The following is a 26,774-nucleotide window of genomic DNA, read 5'->3' as shown; positions in this document are numbered from 1 at the left end:
GGTTTAAATCTGCCTAGATCAGGCGCCGTCCTCACAAACTGAGTGACCGTGCAAGAAGGAAACTAATAAGAGAGGCCACCAGTAGACCTATGACTACTCTGAAGGAGTTTCAAGCTTCAGCAGTTGAGATTGGAGAAACTCTGCATACAACAACTGTTGCCTGGGTTCTTCACCAATCAAAGCTTTATGGAAGAGAGCCACTGTTCCTAGAAGCAGGGCCATGTTTTTAGTTTAATCATTTAAAATGCTTTGTTATGTAATTCCTTATGTGGTAGTGCCAGTCCACAACTAAAACCTAAATGTTTTTCAAACCAAGGCACTGAAACCTTGAGCTTAATAAAAGAATACCACCTTCCTCATAGTATCCACCCCTCTGGAATAACTAGGAGCCACCTCTCCGCACATCGACTCCCACCCACCCCTCCATCCACCTCTTACAAGAAATGGGTGCAGTTCTTTCAAACGGTAGTATGTTCTGCACACACGTGCACTTGTGGAATAAAGCTGGAACAACATTCCTTTGAGATGTCGATGTACTCTGAACTGATGAATCATGTTGACATACCATGGAAAGAGAAATTGAAATGTATTTTTCATAAATACTGAAATGTGTACTTAATTGCATGAGTTCGGCTGTCCTGTTGTGTACTCACTTCAAAACTCTCTAGGTCACACTTATGATTAGAAGGACGTTTTTGGATGTCTATCAATTTAACCCTGTCACAATTTCTCTATCCTTCCTAATGTACAGTGGGGAAAATAAGTATTTGAACCCCTTGCGATTTCACAAGTTTGGCCACTTGCAAAGAAATGTGTGATCTATAATTGTAATGGTAGGTGTATATTAACAGTGAGAAACAGAATATCAACAAAAAAATCCAGAAAAATGCATTTTATAACATTTATGACTTTATTTGCATTTGATGCAAAAAATAAGTATTTGAACCCCCAAAACTGACTGACAAAAATGACTTAGTACTTGGTGGAATAACCCTTATTGGCAAGCACAGACTTCAGACGTTTCTTGTAGTTGGTCACCAGGTTTACAAACATCTCATGAGGGATTTTGGTCCACTCCTCTTTCCAGATTCTCTCCAAATCTTTAAGGTTGTGTTTTCAATGGGAGGGAATGAGGGAATGAGGTTCAAGCCCAATATTCCACGTTACATGGCCCCATCCATAGTCCCCTTGATGCGGTGGAGTCGTCCTGTACCCTTGGCAGAGAAACAGCCCCAAAGCATAATGTTTCCACCGCCATGCTTGATGGTGGGTATGATGTACTCTTGGGGTCATATTCAGCATTCCCCCCCCTGTCAAACACGGCAAGTCGAGTTGATGCCAAAGAGCTTGATTTTGGTATCATCTGACCACATTCTGTCTCCCAATCCTCCCTAGAATCATTCAAGTGTGCAATGGTAAACTTCAGATGGCCCTGTACATGCGCTTCCTTGAGCAGGGGGACCTTGCGAGTGCTGCAGTACTTCAAAAAATGACGGCGTGGTGTGTTGCCAATGGCTTTCTTGGTGACTCTGGTCCCAGCTGCATTGAGATCATTCACAAGCTCCCCCTGTGTAGTTCTGGGGTTATTCTGCACCTTCCGAATGATCACTGATTCCGCACGAGGGGATATCTTGCATGGAGCCCCAGACCTAGAGCGGGTGACAGTTGTTTGGTGTTGCTTCCATTTATGAATAATCGCACCAATAGTTATCTGCTTCTCACCAAGCTGCTTGCCGGTGGTTTTTTAGCCCATTCCAGCCTTGTGCAGGTCTACAATCTTATCTCTGACGTCCTTGGACAGCTCTTTGGTCTTGCCCATGGTGGTGAGGTTGAAGGTGTGAAGTATGATTCTTTGGACAGGTTTCTTTTATACAGGTCATCAGTTGAGATCAGGTATACCTTGTTAGACCTAATGAGGACTAATCTATGTGCTTTTTGGGCACATAACTGGCCATTGGGAGCCAGGATTATTGCTGTTTGCTTGGGGGTTCAAATACTTATTTTTTGCATCAAATGCAAATAAAGTCATAAATCTTATAAAATGCAGTTTTCTGGATTTTTTTGTTGATATTCTGTTTCTCACTGTTAAAATACACCTACCATTACAATTCTAGATCACACATTTCTTTGCAAGTGGCCAAACTTGCGAAGTCGGCAGGGGTTCAAATACTTATTTTCCCCACTGTATATAGGCCTTTATAGAAAACAATTCATGTATTATTTATTTAAAAATTACAACCCAAATTTAAACAATTTTCAATTCAATTTAATATGACCTATATGTTTACCCACCCAGGGTTAGAATCATAATTTGATCAATGTCTAGCTAGTTTAAGCATTTCAAATACTATGTTCTGTAATTCCGTAAGTGGGAGATCTGTGGAGGCAAAGATTCTGGGATTTTTTTCCATTCCATATAAGGTCATTGATCAGAGGGTTGTATTGTTTAATAATTGGCATCATCATTGTGATGTAATTAAATTGGGGAGCAACCACTGTCTTATAGTACTGATATAGCACTGATTTCATCTATAATTTGAGATTCATCAATTTTCATTTGTCCATTTGTTTTTATCTTTCTGTTCACAGACATTTCTGGCAACCTTATCTTTGTCTCTTGTTCCTTTATTCCTTTGAATAACCTCTGATTTATGAAGTTAGTTATAAACATTAATAAATACTCTGTTAATGTCCATTATGTTTTTTCACCATTTCCTGTCAGCTGAAAATTCACACTTAAGTTTACCTCAGACTCCAGAGTTGTATATAAGTATTTTTTCATTCAATATGCATATTGGGCTCACTTATGTCTTTGCAGAGAAGGGAGAATCACAGGCTGACTCTCATCTTGGAGGATGCGAAAGGCCCGGGCTCGCTCCCAGACTACAACCGATGAGAGAGAAGCAAAGTTACAAAGGTTTCAATAGGTTGTTTCAAGGAATTTTTTGGAAAGTCTATCAATTTAACACTGTCATAATTTCTATATATTTCGTATACAGTCCTTTCTTGAAAACAAATAAAAAGTTATTTGTTTTAAATTAACAACCCAAATAAAAAACTATTATTAAATGACCTCAAACATCTTAGAGTGTAGTCAGGTTTGATCCTCCCTGCACCTACACCTTTGACCTCTCAATTGGACAACAATTATTACTTTGACAAAGGTTGAGTCTTAACACATTTATTTCTAGTTCAGCTCAGCACATATTTGTTCTTGAGTGGCATAAATCAACATAACCCATGAAATGAATATGTCGATGACAAACTGTGACCAAAAGAAAATAAAAATCGAATAATTGAATGACAACTAAAAACTGAAGGAAATCTGACCAACTGTTAAGTCACTAGGTGGCACCACCTCTTAGGTAAAATAGCAGTCAGGTGAAAATCAACAATGGTAATTTAATATAAAACAAACTCAAAAATCTCAAACAATGTTGGTCTCACAAATTTTAACAATATGCCTTTTTTTTAACCTACTCAAAAATGTTTTAATCGTGGATACCATTATTTTGCGGAAAACAGAGAATCAAGTGCAGTGGTTAAAAGAAAATGTTATAAGTGAAAATCAACAATGGTAATTTAATATATAACAAACTCAAAAATCTCAAACAATGTTGGTCTCACAAATTTTAACAATATGCCTTTTTTTTTTTTTAAACCTACTCAAAAATGTTTTAATCGTGGATACCATTATTCTACGGAAAACAAAGAATCAAGTGCAGTGATTAAAAGAACATTTTATAAGTGAAAATCAACAATGGTAATTTAATATAAACAAACTCAAAAATCTCAAACAATGTTGGTCTCACAAATTTAACAATATGCCTTTTTTTAAACCTACAGTCCGGCCCATAGCCCATTCTACGGGAAAAAAAAGAATCAAGTGCAGTGGTTAAAAGAACATTTTCAAAGTGACAATCAACAATGGTAATTTACTACAAAAAAAACTCAAGAATCTCAAACAATATTGGTCTCACAAATCTTACCATATGCCTTTTTTTTAACCTACACACTACACATCTCCTAAGACTTTAGAGATGTTTCAACACTAGGTGGGAATGTGATACTACACTATCATGAGTGACTTAGCCTTTCTGACCCAGTTGAACAACTTCAGCTAAAATCATTAACTACGATAATGAAAACAAAGAATTTTTATTGTTTTTCTGTAGATGAAACTCATCTTTTATATTTGATATGATCCTGCTCCTATTTCATCAAGCTGCTGATCTTCTCTACCAAGTCTGTAAAACCTTCAACTATTGCTTTACCAGCTTTTACCAGAAAATAAAAAGGATTTGACTCCTCAGCTTGAGCTCTGGCCGCATTTTCAAACTTGCTCTGTAGCTTCGAACTTTCATCTTCCAGTTCTTTGGCATGCTGTTCCTTTAATTTAGCCATCATGTTCATCATCTCCTCTTTCTCCTTCTTTTTCTCAGACTCTCTCTCCAACCTTTCCCTTTCTCTGTCCTCTTGCTCTTGCTTTTTCTCAGACTCTGCCTTCATCCTTTCCTTTTCTCTCTCTTCTTTATCTCTCTTTTTTTCCCTCGCCATCTTCTCCTCTGCCTTTTTCACCTCCTTCTCTTTCTCTTCTTGGAATAGTTTTTGGATTTTCTGACACTCTTTCTCAAATTTTTCCTGTAGTTTCCTCTCCAGTTGCTCTTTTTCTTTTTGCATTTGCTCTGCTTTCTCTTTCAGGATACGTTGTTTCTCTTCTTCGACTGCCCTCTCAGCCTCTTGGAACATCTTGTTGGTGTAGTAGCTTCCTGCATTCTTCTCGACTAACTTATTGATCTTCTGGATCAGCACAGTGACCTGAGAGGGATCCTTCAGCTTATTATTGAAGACATGGTACTCGCCGTTACACCTGGCCACAAGTGTCTGCAGGTCTTCACTTGCAGACAAGAAGTTCTCAATAGTGATGTTTTCCTCTTTAAGGACATCACCGTCAGTAAAGAGAACCATGCTGTATCTGTCTGCAGCCTGGCCAAAGATTTCTTGAATTCTTTGCACCGTCTGCATTTCCTCTGCAGTGTATCTCCCCATTCTGATGACCACCAGGAAAACATGGGGACCAGGAGCAGCGTAAGAGATACACTGGCAAATATCTTTAGCTGTTTTAGCCTGGCCAAACCTGGTGTCAAACAGACCTGGGGTGTCAATGACAGCAACCTGTTGCCCATCCACCACAGCTTTGCCTTTAGAACAGTGTACCGTCATAGACTTGGCACCGAACTTGGATTCGAAGGAGTGTTTTCCCAGAATGGTGTTTCCAGAGGCACTCTTTCCAATTCCAGTCTTCCCCACCATCACAATCTTCAGCTCATTATCTGTCCTGCAAGATCCTGTGTAGAAGACGGAGCAAAGACTGATGAGGAATTGACAACAGGTTTTTCGTACATTGTACTAAATTCAGGTTCTACAGAGATGGGAGATAAGTAACTATTCAGCTGCTTTGACAGAGCTGAAAAGGGAGGTGGCGATCGGGGAGTGAATACATTATTGTCTACTATGTGATTCCAATTACAATCTTCCTGTAATGTTTTTCTGCAGATTCTGTATTTCAGACCAATTCATGCACTTAAATAGTTCTCTGACTCCCCTTCCATGATTTAATATGTCTTCAGTTTACAGTAAATACTGCTTGGGCCAATAGCTAGGGAGGCTGTTCTTCTCCGGCCTGACCTTTAGTCCTTACGGCGCTGGAGCAGCTAAAACTTGGCCCCTAAGATAACCATTAGCTTATTGCTAGTATATATTGCTTAACCTTAGGTGCTGGTGTATCATCACTCGGTTACTCAGTGCCTGTGTCTCTCCTCCCCTTTGCCAGACAGGAGCAGTGTGGCCCACGTGAGCGGAGGACTGGTTTCGTGGTGGAGGCCTTCACTTCCCCTTGCTGTGTGCACATTTGTTGCCTTTTCTTTGGACTGCAGTGTTTCTCACGTGTGGTGTGTACTTTCTGGACCCCCTCCCCCTCTGTCTGGCAGTAGTCCAGCTCACGGTGGTAAGCATCTGCCCTGCTCTGGCTCCCTTCCCCTTGAGGCCAGGTAACTTACCCAATAGCCGGGTGCTCATTTCCCACCGTTGCTACCGTGCCCCCATAGTAGTCCCCTGCTCAATGTGTGTCGGTGTAAGTCTAACCTGATTGTCAACCGTGTCCGATTTATCGTGTCAATTGTGATTTGCTGTGGTATTGATGTGTTTTGTTGAATAAATATTATTGTTGTAACGCATGTCTCTGGCTCCTTGAGTGTAACGAACCTGTGTGCTCCTATTACCCTCAGGGGGTTAATTTAGTCTAGTTCTTGTCCTAAGGGCAGGCTTCCCTTCCCCTAGGTGGTGTAGTCGGTATTACAAATTCACACAATTACCTTTCCTCTTGCCACACTTGGACAGACTGACACATTTATATGAAGGTTTTGTCAATAAAAACAACATGTTTTCCTCAAAACAAGGTTAATATTAATATATATATATATATATTTTTACATCACAATTGTCATAACATTTACAAGCACACTTTGCCCATTCCCTGAATCTGTTTTGCTGCTTACATGAAAGGAGATCTACATTTTAGAATTTGGTGGTGCTGTTGCTGTGTTTCCATAACAACATGAGTGCAGTAGGATCAGTACTTACCATTGTAGTGTTTGCTTTCCATGTTTGTGTTGCAGTCGGCAGGTGCTGGTGGTAGAGATGTAGAGTTCAGAATCTCAATGCTGCTTCTCCTCTTTCAACTTCCAGCCACCCCTCCATCCACCTCTTACAAGAAATGGGTTCAGTTCTTTCAAACGTTATATAATCTGGACACATGATTGTCTGCACCCACCGGACCCCTCCATCCACCTCTTACAAGAAATGGGTTGCAGTTCTTTTAAACAATCATATATTCTGGACACACGCTGCACCTGGGGAATGAAACCTTTGAGATGTCATGATGTACTATGAACTGTTTCATCATGATGAGATACCATGGATGGAGAAAGTGAAATTAATTATTCATACATACTAAAATGTGTCCTTACTTGCATGTGTTCTGCTATCCTGTTGTGTACTCACTTCAAACTCTCTATGTATGCACTTTTTGGCTAATAAGAAGGAATTTTTTGGAAGACTATCAATTTAACACTCTTTTAAATATAAATCTTTGCTATCATCTCAAAACTCAAGAGGATTCATGACATCATTCAACCTTCCCACTTGAATGGTGAAAATACATAATAGCAAGATTCATCTTTTTGTCAAATGATTGATGATACAGTGCTACTCTTGTTGTCTTTCCAGTGCCTTTAAAATGTCTGTCATAGACTGTAACACTTTTATTTAAGTTTCATAAGTGAAAATGAATTGTAAAGTTGTCAGTTGTCCATTAGGTGTGCATTTTCGGCATTAGATCACACTGGTAAATCTCAATTCCAATCTGACCCATGCTTAGTCATTTCAAATGCTATATTATCAAGGCCAAAGCACTGCAATCTGAGCCTAAAGAAAAGAATAGCACCTCTCTCATAGTATCCACTCCTCTGGAGTAACTAGGAGTCAAGTCAACTTGCACCCACCCCTCCGTCCACCTCTTACAAGAAATGGGTTGCAGTTCTTTCAAACAGTCATATATTTCTGGACACACGCTGCACCTGTGGAATAAGACCTTTGAGATGTCATGATGTACTATTGACTGTTATATTAACTGTTATATCAAGGCCTTTTGAACTGTTTGCCTGCTTCAGGGTGTCCAAAACTAGTTCAATGTAAGACTGCAGGCTCCTAAAAAAACATTGACCTGTTACCTTTGAAGGAATTTCAAGGATTTCAAGTCTATCAATTTAACACCATAATTCCTCCATACTCTGCTAATGTGTATGGTCCTTTCTAAAAAAAAAACGAATAATTCGTTATTTATTTTCAATTAACAACCCAATTAAATAGAAAAACTATTACAAAAATGACCTCAAATATCTAAGAGTTTAGTCAGGTTTGATCCTTCCTACACCATTTTCAAATGCTATGTTCTGTAATTCCGAATGTTGGAGAGCTCCTGCACTAGGACTGCATCTCTGGAGGCAAAGATTTTTTCAAAACAACTTTTCAACAGCTTTTTTCCATTCCATTACATACTCCTTAATCAAAGGATTATATTGTTTAATGATTGACATCATCATAAAGATGTAATTAAATTGGGGAGCAACCACTGTCTTAATAATATTCATTTCCCCCATAATTTAAGATCAATTTCCATTTTTCCAGTTTTGCTTTGACATTAGAGGGTTAATCTTTCTGGAAAAAAGACATTTCTGGCAACTCGATCTTTGTCTCATAATTGTCTTCCTCTATTCCTCTGTTTACCTCTGAATTCTGAAATTAGTTAATGACATTCATGAATACTCTCTTCATGTCTCTTGTGTTTATTACCAGTTCCTGTTTATTACCAGTTCCACTCATGTCTTGGCAGAGAAGAGAGAAACACGGGCACACTCTCATCTTGGAAGACGAGAGGCCAGGGCTCACTCCTAGACTGCAGCAGATGAGAGTGAAGCAAAGTTAAACACACCACACAAGATTTATATAGGTTGAAGTTAACGTTTCTCTGACGCCAAAGCATTATGTCAGCAGGGATAACACCATGGTGGGTGTCCCACGTCCAAGGTCATTTTGCTATGATTTTTGCAACGTAATGCATCAACAAGGCAAAAAAGAAGGACTTCTAGTTCTATCAGCCCTTGCTTACGCTCATAATTCACACATCTGTTTCAGTCGTAGGTCAATGTGTTTCTCAAATATTTTTTCTCTAATTGCTTTAACTGAGATTCAAGATTCTGTTATCTTTGTATTTGTTCCCTTTTTTCAGCTGTCACTGATAATATCCATCAATCCAAGATCCCTAATCGATTGTTCAATAACCATTCTAACTTTTGGTAAACTATTAGAAAAAGTTGTTTCATCAAGAACCTATCTAAAATTTGACTCAAATCTTCAGAGATCTTGACAATTTTTTACCACCATTTTGTCAATTTCAACAGTTTATCAAATTTGGTGTAACTGCCTGCTGTAACCTGTAAATTGTGTTGCATATTGGCTGTTCATACTAAAACCGGTTGTGGTTGTATGGTTCCCTCCAGGTTCTAGCAAATAACACCTCCACTAGAACCCCTTTAGCTCAGCATCACTTGTGATCTGTTTACTTCCCGAATCCTGTACTTTCAGAAAAACTCATGAGAGTAGTAAGCAATCTGATGAAAACTGGGACAACCATCCAGCAGCCTATATAAGATGAAAACGCCTTTTGAACCGTTTGACTGTTTCAGAGTGTCAACAACTAGTTCAATGTAAGACTGCAGGCTCCTGAGAAAGCATTGACCTCTGTTCTTTGAACTCTCAATTGGTCAACAATTATTACTTTAACAAAGGTTTAGTCTTAATATCTTTATTTCTATTTCAGCTCAGCACATCGATACATATTTATTCTTGAGTGGCATAAATCAACATAGCCCATGAAATTAACATTCATGACAAACTCTGACCAAAATGAAAACAAAATCAAAATATAGCTGCAAGCAGCGATGGCGGTTTCCTCCTCCAAACATTGCGAACCAGGGAAAAATGTATTTTTTGTGACAATTTGTCACTGTATAGAAAAATTCATGCTGCAGACTTACCTATGGGATATTAAAGTGACACTATGCAACAATTGGACACTTTTTAAGGTATGGTTTTATAGGCAACTGGTTTTGCTACCATCATCAAATTCACTTTGATAGCATTTGGTTTTGTGAAGGACAGATAAACACCTCTGTCTTCCCCACTAGACACCCAAGATATGCCTTTGGTTCTGTGTAACGGGCTGGAACCCCCTGCAAAAATGGAAGAAAAGCTTCCACACACATGAAATTCCCAGCTATACAGCCAAAAGACGCCAGTGTCAACTGGGCTGTTGCTGGTGTTTGCAAGGTTTTTGCATGCCTTTTAGGTAATTTAGGAACAGAACTCCGTATTGCTGCTTTACATTTCAAATGCAATACTGTGCTAGAAAGCTGTGAAATTTGGCGTCAATTTCACTCAAATATTTGCTGACATATGACTTCACTTCCTGTTTGGCTGCTTTTCTGCTGAATTTGAGTGGCTGTACCGGTCAAACGATTGTGAGGATCAAAATTCTAAATCGTAACTTTTGTGAGGCTAGGTTTAAAGATCATCTCTGGTGATTTTGATGAAGATTTGCCAAAAATTGTAGGAGGAGTAGGCTTTCAAAGGTTTTTGATAAAACCGGAAATAGCGGAAAATCTATATAACCGGAAATTGACGCCATGGTGTGGGTTTAATTCGTCTTGATCCAGGGAATCCAATGGTGCCTGATTTTTGAAAATCGGTCATACGGTTCAAAAGTTGTGTGTGTTACAAAACTCCAACTTTGACCTGTTGGTGGCGCTAGAGTGGTGCAATGAGAGCCATAAAACTTGGTGAGAATGAAGAAGGGACTGTCCTTAATGAGTGTGCCAAATTTCACAAAATGTTACCATATGGTTCTAGGGGCTGCCGTTGACTCCCATGGTACAAGAATAATAATACCTACGATAACAATAGGCTACCTCCTACCGGAGGAAACCTAATAATTGAATTACTACAAAAAGTTTAAGGAAACCTCACCAACAGTTCAATGAAAAAGTATATACATTGTCAAGTCACTAGGTGGCACCACCTCTTAGGTAAAACAGAAGAATCAAGTGCAGTGGTTAAAAGAGAATTTAAAAAGTGAACATTAACAAAAGTCATTTAATATAACACAAACTTAAAAATCTCAAACAATTAAGTCTGAAAAATCTTAACAACATGCAACTCTTTTTAACCTACATGTTATACATCTTGTGAGACTTCATTTTAAAATCATGTTACAACATGAGGTGGAAATGTGATAGTATATCATGAGTGCTTAGCTTCTCAGACCCACAGTATATCTACTTCAGCTACTAAAAACAATAACTACTATAATGGGGGAAAAAAACTTTGAAGGTTGTTCTGTTCTCATATTTTATATAAACATTTTCCACATTGCAATTACCATGTGGATACTTCCATAAACTATTGCTTTACTAGCTTGAACCAGATGATAAACTGGATTTGAATTCTCAGCTTCATTTCTGGCCTCATTTTCATACCTGCTCACTAGCTTCAATTCTTCATCTGCCAGGTTTCCTTCAAGCTGTACCTCTAATTTCGCAATCCTGATCATCATCTTTTCCCTCTCCACCATTTCCCTTTCTCTTTCCCTTTCTCTGTCCTCTTTCTCTCTCTTTGTCTCCGTCTCTCTCTCCCACCTCTCCCTCTCTCTTTCTTTCCTCTCCCACTCTTCTTGGAATTGTTTTTGGATTTCCTGCCTGTCTTTCTCAAATTCTTCACGTAGTTTCCTCTCCAGTTGCTCTTTTTGTCTTTGCATTTGCTCTTCTTTATCTTTCAGGATACGTTCTTTCTCTTTTTCGACTGCCCTCTCAGCCTCTTGGAACATCTCGTTGGTGTAGTGGCTTCCTCCATTCTTCTGGACTAACTTTCTGATCTTCTGGAGCAGTTCAGTGACCTGAGAGGAATCCTTCAGCTTATTATCGAAGACATGGTACTCGCCGTTACATCTGGCCACGAGTTCCTGCAGGTTTTGGCTTTCATCCAAGAACTTTTCAATAGAGGTTCCTTCAAGTTGGTCACCACCAGTAAATAGAACCATGCTGTATCTGTCTGCAGCCTGGCCAAAGATTTCCTGAATCTTTTGCACCGTGTACATTTCCTCTTCAGTGTATCTCCCCAGCCTGATGACCACCAGGAAAGCATGGGGACCAGGAGTAGCGTAAGTGACAGACTGGCAAATATCTTTAGTTGTTTTATCCTCGCTAAACCTGGTGTCAAACAGGCCTGGGGTATCAATGACAGCAACCTGTTGCCCATCCACCATAGCCTTGCCTCTTGAACATTCTTCCGTCATAGACTCGGCACTTAACTTGGATTCAAAGCAGGAGCGTCCCAGAATGGTGTTCCCAGAGGCACTCTTTCCAGTTCCAGTCTTCCCCACCAGCACAATCCTCAGCTCATTATTTGTCCTGCTAGATCCTGTGTAGAAGAAGGATCAAGACTGATTAAGAATCAACATTCGGTTGTTTGTACATTGTACTCAATTCAGCTTCTACAGAGATGAGAGATAAGTAACAATTCAGCTGCTATGACAGAGCTGAAAAGGGAAGTGGCGGTGAGTGAGTGAATGAATTTACAACCCCAACTATTTACAACCCCAAATCAGAAGAGCTTGGACGGTATTGAAAATGCAAATAGAAAATTATTTTAAATTGACCTTGACTTGTATTTCATTGCAGACAGTATGAACACAAGATATTTCATGTTTTGTCTGGTCAACTTAATTTGATTTGTAAATATACATCCATTCTTGCCCTTCAGGCATGCAACACATTCAAAAAAGAGTTGGGACGGGGGCAATTAAGGGTAACAATGAGGTAGAAAAATTAAATAATGATGTGATTTGAAACAAGTGATGTCAACAGGTCATTGTAATTACGCCAGTTTGCCAACAAATTCGTGAGCAAATAATTAAAACGTTTAAAAGCCATATTTCTCTAAGAGAGATAGGAAGGGATTTGGATATTTTACCCTCCACGGTGCATAACATAATTTCAAGATTCAAGGAATCTGAAAGAATTTCAGTGCATAAAGGGCAAGGGCGCAAGCCTTAGCTGAATAACTGTGATCTCGGATCCCTCAGACGGCACTGCAACAAGAACCGCTATTCATCTATAACCACATGGGCTCAGGATTACTTTGGCAAACCTTTGTCAGGCACTACAATACATTATTACATCCACAAATGTCAATAAAAACTATACTGTGCCGGAAGGAAGCCTTATGCCATTGACTTCTCTGGGCCCGGAGGCCTCTGGGATGGATCATCACACAGTGGAAATGTGTATTGTGGTCAGAAGAATCAGTATTTCAGGTCTTTTTGGAAGAAATGGACGCCGTGTGCTCCTGACCAAAGAAGACAAGCACTATTCAGACTGAGTTTTTGGAGCAACATATGCTGCCTTCAAGACGTCATCCTTTCCAGGGAAGCCCATGCATATTTCAACGAGGCAATGCAAAACCACATTCTGCACACATTTCAAAGGCATGGCTGAGGAAGAAGGGTGTGCAGGTGCTGGACTGGCCTGCCTGCAATCCTGACTTGTCCTCAATAGAGAATGTGTGACGCATTTCGAAAAGCAAAATGTGACAACGATGACCCTGTACAGTTGCACACCTTAAGACTTGTTTGCACGAAGAATGGGACAAAGTTACACCTGAAATGCTTCCTCACTTGGTGTCTTCAGTCCCTAAAGTGTTGTGAAAAGGAATGGCAACTTACTAAGTGATTAATGCTGTACTGTCCCAACTGTTTTTGAAATACGTTGCAAGAATCAATGGGCCTCATTCTCGACAGCAGTTGGGAAGACTTTCCGAAGGATTTCAGAAGGAACTCCACTTCGGAAACATTTATGAAAACATTTGCATTCTCGTTATTTTTTTCTTCTGTGCTTTCTTCTGAACTTCAGACAACTTTCAGAACTCGAAATAGCAGTCGTAACTCTACCGGAATCTTCTCAAATGGGATTCCACGGGCCATCTTGTGGTTATTTGAGGAATCGCGTTGAGGAATGACATTTGAAAAAACTCTGTATTACAGTAAAAGGGTTAACGGGCGAATTTGTGAGAACCCGTTGGTGATTGCGTTCACGTCAACTCTACAGACATCCTCGGATTAAAATAATTATGATAATAATAAATACGAGAATATTTGTATCATGAACAATTACGTTTCACATTTATAGTCATAATTATACGAGGTAGTGTTTATTGTTACACTAGGTCTATATGGCTCGTAGCTTGACTGTTCTCTCCCTTGTACGTCACTTTGGCCAAAGGCCACGTCTGCTAAGCAGTGGCGGCGCCAGGGGGGGGCTAGGGGGTGCTAGAGCACCCCCTAGATTGGCCATAGCACCCCCATAGCACCCCCAAGAAAATAATGGTTTATTTAGGCCTATTATTGTTATTTAATTTCATTCTGAGTTCTTAATCAAATGTATTGTGTGATAATAATATTTTAATCACAAAAGAAAATAACAGATTGAAATAAACAGATTGTTCACGTAGCACGACACAGACACGTTGCGCGTGAACCGTGATTGTTCAATGAGTAGTAGAAGTAACAGTAATCCTCGCGATCGGACAATTCTAAGTCAAACGTTCACAAAATCACGAAAATGGATCGGTATTTGATCCGCAAATTTCCTCGAGTTGAATAAGATGTTCAAGAGGAAGAAAAAATGCAAGAGGTATTGGATTTTGATTCTGATGTAGAAGAAGAGGAACGTCCTGGTCCAAGTTAACCCTTCACCTCTACTGAGGGCGCTGCTAGCCATGCTGCTAGCACCCTGGGTGACTTAAGCATGAACGCCCAGGATGGTCTGAAAAGACCAATATTACAAAAATGTTGTGGAAAGCTTGCGCTACACTGCTTGTCAGGGGATCTCACAGCGAGGCCACATTGAAGATGAGGATTCAGCAAACAGGGGTAATGTCCGCAAGTTGCTATTTGTAATGGGAAAATTTGATAAAACCGTTCAGAAAAAGTTAGATAACAACCCGTCAAATGCAAAGTATGTGCACCATGACGTGCAGAATGAGATCATCAATGTAATGGCAGAAATTATTAGGAAACAATTAAGGGAGGTTTTAAGCATAGTTTTGTGTGCACTTTTTGATCTCTTATTATTGTGGTTTTGAGTGCCTACTGTTTGGTCTCATTCATGTTTTTATTGATTGTGACTTAAAATAATATACACTTTTTGAAAGCATTTCTGACTCTTTGCCTGTTTAAGTTAATTCTATCTGATATTCTAATCTGCCGTCTTTAGTTAGAAGTGTATTGAACTTGGTATGTTTAGTTTAATTTGTCGCACATGGTAGTGGTGACCTGTTAGTCATCTGGCGCAAACTTTAATCCACACACTGAAGTAAGTGAAGTATTTGGGATTACGTTATCTATAACATGCTGCATCCATTTTGACCGTCGGAGATGAACGCGGCTTTGTGCGCGTCCGTCAGATGTAGCCTAATGATAATAATAATACGATCGATTTGAATGAGGCTTTTTATGTACCCCAAAGACGCGTTAGAGATCAAACGTGTAAACATATGTGACGATATGGTGGGGAGGTGTTGTAGTAGAGAAAAATGAGACTCATATGCTATCACCCTAATTTCATAGCACCCTCAGTAAAACGCCGAGCACCCCCATAGCACCACCAGAAAAAAATCTCTGGCGCCGCCACTGCTGCTAAGAGACTGATTGTGAATGACATGAACACTGCAAATGTAAGTGAATAAATAAATAAACACTAAGCTCAATCTCCAAGAACTAAGGAATAAATGTATTGCAATTTATACTACTACTGGTGGCCAGTCTTCACCCCTATGGTGGCCATTTTGAATAACTGGACGGACTACAATTTATACTCCTACTTGGGACCGGTCTTCACACCTATGGTGCCTATTTTTCGATTAAAAAAGTGACTACTTAAATGTGTTTTACGGACTTCGGACGTTCAACGTTGTACAATATCTCCACCTTATTAATGAACACCTGTTACGAGGTGGATTCGGGAGATTGCGACAGCACACGTTTCTAAAATTGCGTCTCCTAATAAGGAGCTGAAAGGGCGTGTATGTATGCAAATCCACTTTCACGAGAACGCGCATCAATCTAAGAAGCTAATCGGAAGGAACCCAGCTGAGAAGACTTCGGCTGCTTATGAACACATTTTCAAGCGTGCGGGAATGCAGCGGAAGCGTTTCTCTTACGTTGTTTTTGCGAAGTCGTGTAAGAAACATTTCTGAAGAATTACAGAAAAAGGTCGAGAATGAGGCCCAATGTGTTTATGTAAAATGTAATTAAATGTTTATTTAGAAAAAACATCAAATAATGTGCTGTTGTATTACTTTCAATGGAATACAGATCAGAGAGAATTTACAAATGACTGTTTTCAGTTTTAATTTCAATATAACCTACCAACTTTTTCTAATTTTCAAGGTTCTTCTGCAGATTTTGTATTTCGCCCCAATTCATGCACTCAAGTAGTTTTCTGACCCTTCTGTGATTTAATATGTCTTCAGTATGCAGTACATACAGCTGAGTTCAGCATATATAGGACAAGGTGACATTTCTCTTAAATTTCTCCCTCTGACAGCTGAAATGGAAAATTGTCCACTTGGACAGACTGAACATTTTTTTGAAGGTTTTGACAATGATTTTTTTAAACTTTTTTACCCAAAGTTAATAATTGTCACAAGATGACTTTTACAAGCACATCTTGCCAATTCCCTATTATGCTATGTCTGTTTTACTACTGACATGAAAAGAGATGTTTTGATAGTCGAGTTTCAAAGTATTAATACCGAGCTGAGGGCCGATTTTAAGATTTAGTCGTGCTGTTGCGGTGTATCCATAACAACATGAGAGCAGTAGGATCATGACTTACCATTGTAGTATTTGCTGGCCATGTTTGGGTTGCTGACAGCAGGTGCTTGTGGTAGATGTAGATGTAGAGTTCTAGATGTAGAGTTAAGAGTTTCCCTATTTCTACTGTCTGCAGTCCCCCCGTATGCGGCAGTACCAGTCAACCGCTTTATCTAGGGGCAAAGATTTATTTTCAAACCAAGGCACTGAAACCTTGAGCCAAAAAAAAAAGAATTCCAACTCTCTATCAACCCCTCTGGAATAACCAGGCGGCACCTCCCCGCACATCAACTTCCACCCACCCCTCCATCCACCTTTTACAAGAAATGGGTGTAGTTCTTTCAAACGGTCATATATTCTGGACACACACGCTGCACCTGTGGAATGAAGCTGGAACAACATTCCTTTGAGATGTTTTGATGTACTCTGAACTGAAACATCATGTTGAATTCCAGGGAAAGAGAAATTGAAATGTATTATTCATAAAAACTCAAATGTGTACTGGCTTGCACGTCTTCTGCTGTTCTGTTGTGTACTCACTTCAGAACTTTAGAGGTCTCACTAATCGTTAAGTAGAAGGAACTATTTGGCCCTTCTATATAACTATTATGCCCTTAAGTGGTTGTCTGACTCACCTTCCGTGATCTGTACTATCATGAGTGACTTAGCCTCTATGACCCACAGTATAACTACTTCATCAAAAATCTTATTATGGTTCTGTAGATGAAACTCATATCATCCTGCTTCTGATTGAACAAGCTCCAAAGTTTTTTAACCACTCCAACCAAAGTATTAACTGCTACTTCACCAGCAATGGACAGTCCCCATCCACAACACATAGTGTATAGTTTTCACTATAACATGATGATGATGTTGATGAGGCCAACCGCAGACGGGAAGAAGCTGCTCTGGTGGGGTGAGGTTTTAGTCCTGACGAACCGCAGCCTCCTGCCGGAGGGGAGTGTCACAAGGAGTTTGTGTCCAGGGTGGGTGGGGTCAGCCATAATATTCCCTGCACGCCTCAGGGTCCTGGATGCATGCAGGTCCTGAAGAGATGGCAAATTGCAGCCAATCACCTTCTCAGCAGAACGAATGACATTCTGCAGTCTGCTTATGTCCTTGGCAGTGGCAGCAGCGTACCAGATGGTGATGGGCGAGGTGAGGGTGGACTCAATGAAGGAGGTGTTAAAGTTCACCAACATTGCCTTTGGCAGGTTTAACTTCTTCAGGTGCCGCAGGATATTCTCTGATGTGCTTTTTTGGTGAGGAAGATGATGTTCAGCTCCCACTTGAGGTCCTGGGAGATGATGGTGCCCAGGAAGCGAATGGACTCCACACTGTCGACTGGGGAGTCACTCAAGTTGATGGGGGTGGGTGGGGCTTGGTTCTTTCTGAAATCTACAACCATCTCCACTGTTTTCAGCGCGTATGGTCTTTTTACTGGTCTGCTTGTCTCTGTCCATGATGGCCAGGTCAACAGGTTGAGCTCAGAATATGTGGAGAAACTGCATCATTCACCTGGCCGGTATCTGACTCGAGGTTATTCTTGCCTTACTTCACTCATCTCTTTAATGACACCATATAGAGAGCCTGATCAGAAGGTTGTGCAGGCCAGGACCAGATATCGGCAAAGGTGAGGTGTGTGTAAGGGAAGTGGGCCTTAGGGATGACAATCAGTTGAGATCAATCTTCTTGAAGACCCTTGATTAAAATCAAATAAAAAAAACAAGGCTGACTTCAGTTTGTTAATTGTGGCACAACGACTGACAGCAACAGACACGTGCACAGTGGTTAAATTGGGCCGGGGCTGTCCGGGGCGGAGCCCCGGCACATAAGCTGCCGGGTCTGGAGTTCTGCAAAGCAGATCTGCTGCGCAGCAGCTCCAGCCGATTTTGGCAATCTGCCTAGTCCATTCACAAGCAATGTTGTCCTACTCATTTACAACTTTTCCATTGCAAATCTATGTTGTTTTAAAACACAAATCTAAATAATGGTAGGGAAAGGCTGGCCTAGACATCTGGAGCAAGTTTGAGAAGTAGGCATTTCGCGCACGAAACTTGCGCAGCAGCTCCTCCTCCGCGATCAGACAACACAACGTCAATCGGTCATCATCAGACATATTGTAGTAGACAGGTGAATGGCGAGGTAAGAGAAACAAAATTAAAGGTGCACGGTATTTTGAAAGAGGTCGATCATCACCAATAGGCTAATATCATTAGATATGGGCTTGCATTTTCATTAAGCAGGAAAAATTAACCTTAGACATGCAGGGATAGCCTGCTACTGGTGTGTCAACTGAAAAATTAACCTTAGACATGCAGGGATAGCCTGCTACTGGTGTGTCAACTCGCAAGCGCTAGTTAAAAAGAACAATGCTGCTAATTCTAAATGATTTAGCAAGTAGTCTATGCGATCTCCGAATCACATTTCTCATTCCTAGCTGGATGAATTTCAAACTTATTTGTATCAATGAATCAGCTCTTAATGTGTCCTCATCAAACACACTCAAAATCTACAGAGTACATATTAAGCAACATATAAAAAATGCTGGAGTTGTTGGCTGCTTGCTTCACTCCTTGTGGATGGTTGCTCATCATCTGAATCTTCCTCCTGGCTATGCATTGGTCCTTGAACATACACTACACTCAAAAAGTTAGTGATATCTGGCTTTTGGGTGAGTAGTGTATTTTAGCATTGACCCTGTGAATACTTTTTTAGAAAAGTAACCTACTAACAAATACTAATAATTGTATTAATATTGATTGATTCACATCCATATGAATGGATGACATGACAAACAAGTGGTGGAAAATGGAAAGTATTTGTTAGTAGGTTACTTTTCACAAAGTTAACTTTAACGGTGATGTGTTTTTTGTTTAATTTGGCAACTTATTTACTGCATAATCCTCGAAAGATTTGTGAAATTTGCCCCTCCGGATCAGAGCCCCCCTACATAGAAAATCCCAATTTAACCCCTGCACGTGCATATTAGGTGGCGACACAAGACACACGCACACGCAGGCGACTGGGGACCAAGTCAAGTGAACCGACCGAGGAAACCCTTTGTGAACACGGGGAGAACATGCAAACTCCACACAGAAAGGCCTGGGGAACAGCCCATCTGAGCACTGAATGCCTGGGGAGAACTTGCCCCTCAGTACAAACAGCGCCCCATGCAGGAATCAAACCTAAGACCTTCTTGCTGTGAGGCGGCAGTGCAAGCACCTGAGCCACAGTGCAAATGAAACATGCAATGACAAGATGTAGGCCCTACCGCTCATGAGATCTTTGGTCCTTCCTTAATAGGTATGGTGAAGGATGAGTGTGTCTGTACACGGGTAAACAGAGAAAATAAACATTTGCACCAGTACTTTTTGTCCTGCTGTGCCTTCCCTGCACAACCTGTGCTTTTTGAAAAGTAATGAGGAGCCATCAGACCCAACAAACAAGTTATTTAAATGTATTCCTATAATAATAAAATCCTTGCAATTGTTCTGATGACATTGAAACCTTAATGTATTGAACAGTTAAGGTTTCCATGAACGATTGCAAGGATTTTTAATGGCTTCCGTTCAGCACTACATATCAGAAAGCTTGATGGTTGACAGCTAGGCTGAATAAAACAAGACTGCCATCTAGCGGTCCCTACATTGTATTTGATTGGAGGGGAGGTGGCATGTTTTGTGGATCAAGACCTTTTTGTGTGAGGATTTTGAAAAGGGTAAAGAATGTCTCAAAATCAGTGGAAGCTGGAATGACTGTGTGTGTTGGATGATCCACAAATGAAGATTCAACACTTCAGAAAAATAACATTTCACGACAAATACACATGCAAAGTATGATGTATTTTTACAAATAACAAATATAAACCAATAGACATTATTTTGTACGAATCATAATTTGTTTAATCAAATGAGAACTTATAAGTCACAAGAAAAGAAGGTACAGTATGTATCTGTGGATATATGGTCCGTCCATTTACAAATCATTTTCAGACATTTGTATCTCCCTTATCCATAGTCGGCAGTATATACTCATACAACTAACATTTGAAAGACTACGTGACACAGTGGAGTGGACCACAACATTTGTGTTCCAACAGGCACACAAATAAAGAATCTGACAGGAAAACGAAATCAGAGAATTGTGCAGTCTTGTACTCTCTGCTGTCTTATGGGTGTCAACTTTTGCAAGTCCCATTTTCTTATATGCTCTTCCTCTAAAAAGTCTCTCATATTCGCCATATCCCTCTATCTTTCCGCTTCTTCTCTAATCCTTGTTGCTTCCCATTCTTCCCTCTCCCTCTCCATCATCTTCCTCTCCCTCTCCATAATCTTCCTCTCCCTCATCTTCCTCTCCCACTTATTCCTCTCCCTCTCTCTCTCTGTTCTTGGAGTTGTTTTTGGATTTTCTGCCTCGCTTTGTCATATTTTTCCTGCAGTTTCCTCTCCAGTTGCTCTTTTCCTCTGCGTTTTTGCTCTTCTATCTCTTTCAGACATTTTTTTCTCTCTGCTTTGACTGCCCTCTCAGCCTTTTGGAAGACTGCCCTTCCGTGATCTAATATGTCTTCAGTATACAGCACATACTGCTCAGTTCTGCATTCATAGGACAAGGAAACATTTCTCTTAAATGACTCCCTCTGACAGCTGAAAGGGAAAAGGTCCACTTGGACAGACTGACACATTTATATGAAGATTTTGCCAATATAAAAACAAAATGTTTCCTCCTCATCATCATTCTTTTCATGTCCCATTTTAATACAGTAAAGATTGTCTTCATGGTTTGACCATTGTTCCGGTCAAAAATGTCTGTTTCTATCCGTTCAGCCATGAAAATAAACCCTTACTAAAATTCACCCTAGTTACCTCAGGACTCCGGAGCTGCAAGTATATTTATTAGACAAACACCAACAACAATTGCAGCCGGCTCCCCTCCCAGCACAAGGCTGAAAGTGAAGCAATGATAAACACATTGCACAAGGTTTATAAAGACAGAAGTTAAGTGTTCAGCAGGGATAACCACGTGGTGGATTTCTGATGTCCGAGGCATGGAAGTTTTGTACAAGATTGGAAGAAACACAGTTTGTCCCTTCTTATCACTTCTGGTCTAAACGTGCTCTTGTACATATGCAGGCTAAGTGGCACCTAATAATATAAGTTACACACACACACACACACACACACAAAAGCACATGATACATAAAAGGAATATATTAATTACAAGGCACTTCATATATTTTATATATTCTTAAGTCATTAACAGTGCTTGGAAATGATCTCCATCACTTTCATCTTAAAACTCAGGAGGATTTATAACATCATTCGACCTTCCCACTTGAATAGTTGAAATAAATAAAAGTGAGATTAATTATTCTATTCGTTTTACATCAAATTAAATTGTTTCCAATAATTTATCCACAGCAGTTGTACCACAGCAGTTGAATAAAGGGTGTTGCAAACAAAACATGAGGGTTAATATTGCAATTTGGAAACAGCACCCCCCACCATGAGAGTTTCAAGAGCTTGTTGAGTGAGAGAAAGGAATACACTCATTATTGAAACCAAACTTAATTGTGCACAAATCTAGTTGGTCAGAAGCTAGTTAACTGAATATACAGCAGTTGGTTGAAACGTAAATGTATTCAGCCCCTGTGGAATGAAACTGGAAATGCATTCCTCTGATATAATCATGAACGGGCTCTTGACCAGCTCACCTTAACTCCTGTCTGACCCATTTCAAACAGGGGCAATGGTGGAATTTAGTAAGTGGTACACCATTTAAATTACATTTTGATCTAACCGCATCGTTGCTTTCCAGAAGCAGAGCAGTGGTACTACCCAGCAAGCAAGCCTCCACGGGCCCCATGCGGGCATTCTGTGGGCACTGTGGGCTAGGACTAGCCCACACCAATCCCACACAGGCCCGGTATGGGCTTGCCAAGCGAGGCCCGCAGCTTTGGGTTCACTGCGGGCTCACTGCGGGCTCTCGCCGGAGAGATTCTAAATTCTAAAACTGCCCAGAAAACCTATGATGGGTCCGTGCGGGCTGCCACATTCGAACCATATAACGTATGTGTTTAAACTTTAAAATAGTCTCACGCGGAAAAAACGTTTATGTCCACTGATGAAAATGGAGACGCCGGCAACGTTCGTGTCAGCTGCAGACATTAAAAGGCAAAACCTTGGCAAAAAAGGAAAGCACACATAAATTAACAAATCAAAATCACCCTTGAAATTGCGCGTTCATGTGAGAGCTAGTGGTGTCTCAATACCCAACTTGATCAAGATTAAGGGGTAAGTTTAAGTGGTGTATGGCCCTCGTTTTTAAGCTGATCGGAGAGCTACCTTGCTCCTCCAAGGGCTATCCCAGAGCACACAGCGAAACCAGTTCGGGAATTTTCAAAAAAAAATGGCTGCTTGAAGCGAGGAAACTTTTTATATGTTTATAATGACTCGGTTTGATCTGAAATGTACTACACGAGCGATGCATAGAATTGTCGGTCTTAACTGAAGCTTTCAAACGGAAGTTTTAGGATACAATTAGCGCGTATACCACCACTCCATTGGCTTATATGGTAGCTTGCCAGCTATCATGCTACATACACTACATGTAAGTATTTTTGGCTTATAATTAATTTAAAAATGACGACAGTCTTGTTTCGTGCTCTACACAGTTGTATACATATATATTTGCAACCATGTTCTTCATTAGACTTTTTTTTAAATCGCTAGTTTCATAGCTCATACAGTCACGCATGACGTACCCGAAACCTAGTGGCGTCCCATTTCATAGGGGAAAGATCTCAGCCCTTGGCCCTTACACTTGCAAGTGCTAGGGTTAAGACTAAGACAAGATTAAGCAAAAGGGGCAAGGAGAAGAATCGAGATTCGGCCTAAGTGTTATCGTGAAAGACTTGCTGTCAGGAAACATATTTTTGCGCTTTGATATCGATATCAGAAGTGAAGTGCTATGCAATTATAATGTATGATTATTCTTTGTATCGTTTCAACATGTGGATCTTAATGATTGTATGTTAAAACAAATTCAGGCCCCTCCATCATTTATGTATCATCCCCTTGCCAATTATCCTCCACCAACAACAACACCTCAGCCAACAGCCCTTAGTCCAGTACTTTACCCACCAGCAACACAGCCCCCACCAGCACCCTACCCCTCTTTGATGAGGCCAACTCCATCAACAGGTATGTTTAGTAGCCTGTAAAAATCTACACCTGCCATAACGCTGTAACGCCATAATCTTAAAACTACATGCAAATGCCAAACATTTGTAGAGCGGCATAAAGGTGGTGGAGATGGCAGGTCAGAAGAGTTTGCATGCCGTCGTATAATATGTAGACTACGAGGTAAAACCCTGTTCATTTTTTTTTCAGGTATTGAGAGATACAGGTATTGAGAGGCTCACTAATCTAGAGAGATCAGTGGCAGCCATTACTCGACCAACAGGAAGGGATGCGACTTTGCCTGAGGGCTTAATATTACCCCTCCAAACCCCACATGACCTAGAGATGCAGGAGGGCAAAATGGAGGACGAAATTTGGCGCCGAAATTTGGTATGTCAATGTGAATAGTCAGAGAGAGTGAGCCATTGAAACAATCTTTTGTCGTGAACCCAATCTTTTTAACAGTGCATGTCATTATTATTCGTATTATTGTTATTATTATTTATTTTTGATTCCTGTTTTTTCCCTTCCTGTTAGACCAATTACCTGGCGAACATTGGTGGGCACAACGCCCAAGTCGCAACAAGGCGAATTCTGGTGACACTGCTTGGGCAGTGTTTGGCCCTCTTAATGAATTGGAGTGGCACTCATGGGAAGTGGCCATTTCAAACGTCAAAATGAAGGCACATCGTAACAGGTAAGCTACCTTTATAGTATTACAAACATTACATTAAATATAAAAAGACACCGTTCTACCCAACACCATTCTAGTTGTTTCATACCTATTTGCTCTTTGCTTTGCAGAAGCTGTTAGAAAAAGTTGCCCGCAGAACCCAAAAAATATAGAGGTAGAGGAGGAAATCAAGGTATGGCTAAGGAATGCACGAGACAGAGGAGGACGGAAGGAGCGCTTCCAGAGGCAACTCACAAGGAGGGGAGAAGATTAAAAGAGACACACACACACACACACTTGCATCTAATAAAGTCATTAATTTGAATTCCTTTTGTCTATTGTACATTTTCTGACAAGTGTTAATAATGCTGTAAATGCATCCATTTTGGATTTGCAGAATAAATATATTTTTCCTTAAAAGAATATATATATATAAAAATATTCACTATAAATAAGTGAAAAATTAGTGCGGGCTCTGTGTGGGCTATGTGAGGGCTCTGTGTGGGCTATGTGTGGGCTATGTGAGGGCTCTGTGTGGGCTATGTGAGGGCTCTGTGTGGGCTATGTGAGGGCTCTGTGGGCTATGTGAGGGCTCTGTGTGGGCTATGTGAGGGCTCTGTGGGCTATGTGAGGGCTGCCCACGCAGGGCCAACACAGCGGGGCCAACGTTTTGCCAATGAGCAAAGTCTTACGGGCCCTGCGCGGGCAGCCCTCACAGGGCCCTTGTGCCAGCCCAGAGGGGGCCCGCATGGGGCCCGTGGAGGCTTGCTTGCTGGGTATGGACAGTCCACATCCACAGAACACATTATCCTGTTTTCTCTATAACTAGCCTACTCTTGATGGGATTATCCACGACCATCTACTTCCAAATTGTTGAACATTCCTCAAAATAAAGCAATCGTATTTCGACCTATTGTTGACAGTTGACTTAATCCCACATTGTCTAGCCATCTCCTCCCTAAAGTAACCTCCATCAACTTGTTTTTTTCTTTTTATCCCTCTCCAACTCCCCTTTCTCACACTCCATCTCTTTACTTCAGTCCAAACTTCTTTCAAACTTTTCCCTTCTCAGTGTCTTACTATATTTATCCATAGCCACTTTTGATTAGTATTCTTTCCTTTCTTCTTTCACTGTTGTTCACTCTTCATTCCTCGTTTCACTCTTCTTTCTTTCTTTCCTTTATTTTTGCATTTCATGCACTGGTTCCTTCAGGAAATGCATATTCTAGTTTGTTTTACCATAACGTTAATAAAAAATTCAAACCTTTCGTTTCGAGCATTGGGACACATTCCCCACTGACTGTAATGTTTATTTATTATAATTACGTTACAAGGAGTTTTCTCCGAGGAAGGATGACCAGACGTCCCCGTTTTTCGTTCACAAAGATTAAAACATTCCACTGTTATGGAGGTGTTTACGTGTCAGAACTGAAAATGTCCCCGGATTTTGTCACATAAATCTGGTCACCTTACTCGGAGGCCGGAGCGTCATGTTATTTCAACCTCGTAATGTGAGAATATTTCTGTATTAAAGGGGTTGGGTGGTAACCAGGGTAACGCAAAGCAGGATATGACATCCGGTACCCCGTTAGTAGCTATTCAACAGGTCTACCGCAGTCAGAGTACCAACAGCCCAGCAACTGAGAGCGAGCTAATGTAAAACTGTCTCTAAACCAAACTTTTTTTTATTTCTCGAAGCATGCTGGATCACTTGACATACGTCTTTCAAATGCTGGTGTGGTGTCGAAGTTGATAATGAGATGGGCTGAAGAAACTGGTTACTGATCAGATGGTGAAAATGATGCCTTTGTGGAACCATCGCCTCGCAGGACACACCGCGCGCAATCTATGTGGTGAGTTCTGTTCACTGTCTATCAATTACTTAGGCTATTTCTCTGTTTCCAGTTCCAAAAAATGTAACTTGTAGCCATACCTGTATATTGTAGTCTCTCCTCCTGCTCATCTTAAACTGAAACACTGGTCTCTTTGACGGTTCTTCGCTAACTCAATAAATAATGACTCATTTGTGTGAATGTGTAAGACCATACGGTCGGATGAGATTTGAACTGTTACTGGAGATTCCAGTTTCTTCAAGTGCAATGGCACTGAATTATTTAACACAACAGAGTGCTTTGTGTGTGCGTGTGTGGTTGTGGCTTTCCACTTGTGTCTTTGACGGAACATCTATTCGTTTGTAGCCTGGGTTTGTGCTTTTCTGTTTCCAGGGGGCCTGACCCAAAAGTGCCCTGACAAAGGTGGATCTCCCCCCCGCACTAAGTGTGTGCTGCTCACACCACTGGCCCCATCTGTAACAGGGGGGTGTGTGAACAAGGTAAGTGGCCGCCACACTATTACTGGTGGATGTGCAGGCAGA

The 26,774-nt window shown here is 40.6% G+C and overlaps 2 protein-coding genes across 2 annotated transcripts; both read right to left on the bottom strand.

The window, feature by feature from the left end:
• Positions 1-2,829: 2,829 nt before the first annotated feature.
• LOC308381570 (GTPase IMAP family member 9-like) lies at positions 2,830-6,664 on the bottom strand (the record flags this gene model as incomplete). The annotated part of the gene is made up of 3 exons (XM_080859165.1): positions 2,830-2,883; positions 4,555-5,348; positions 6,643-6,664. 3 exons carry the CDS (start codon positions 6,662-6,664, stop codon positions 2,830-2,832), a joined length of 870 nt encoding a protein of 289 aa, XP_080715291.1.
• Positions 6,665-10,682: 4,018 nt separating this feature from the next.
• LOC308381569 (GTPase IMAP family member 9-like) lies at positions 10,683-16,590 on the bottom strand (the record flags this gene model as incomplete). The annotated part of the gene is made up of 3 exons (XM_080859164.1): positions 10,683-10,698; positions 11,373-12,093; positions 16,569-16,590. The coding sequence occupies 3 exons, from the start codon at positions 16,588-16,590 to the stop codon at positions 10,683-10,685; spliced, it is 759 nt and encodes a 252-aa protein (XP_080715290.1).
• Between the last annotated feature and the right edge of the window lie 10,184 nt (positions 16,591-26,774).

The sequence above is a fragment of the Sprattus sprattus genome (genome assembly GCF_963457725.1).
Source record: "Sprattus sprattus genome assembly, chromosome: 20".
Classification (NCBI taxonomy): Eukaryota; Metazoa; Chordata; class Actinopteri; order Clupeiformes; family Clupeidae; genus Sprattus; species Sprattus sprattus.
This window is presented reverse-complemented; position numbering and strand designations above follow the sequence as displayed.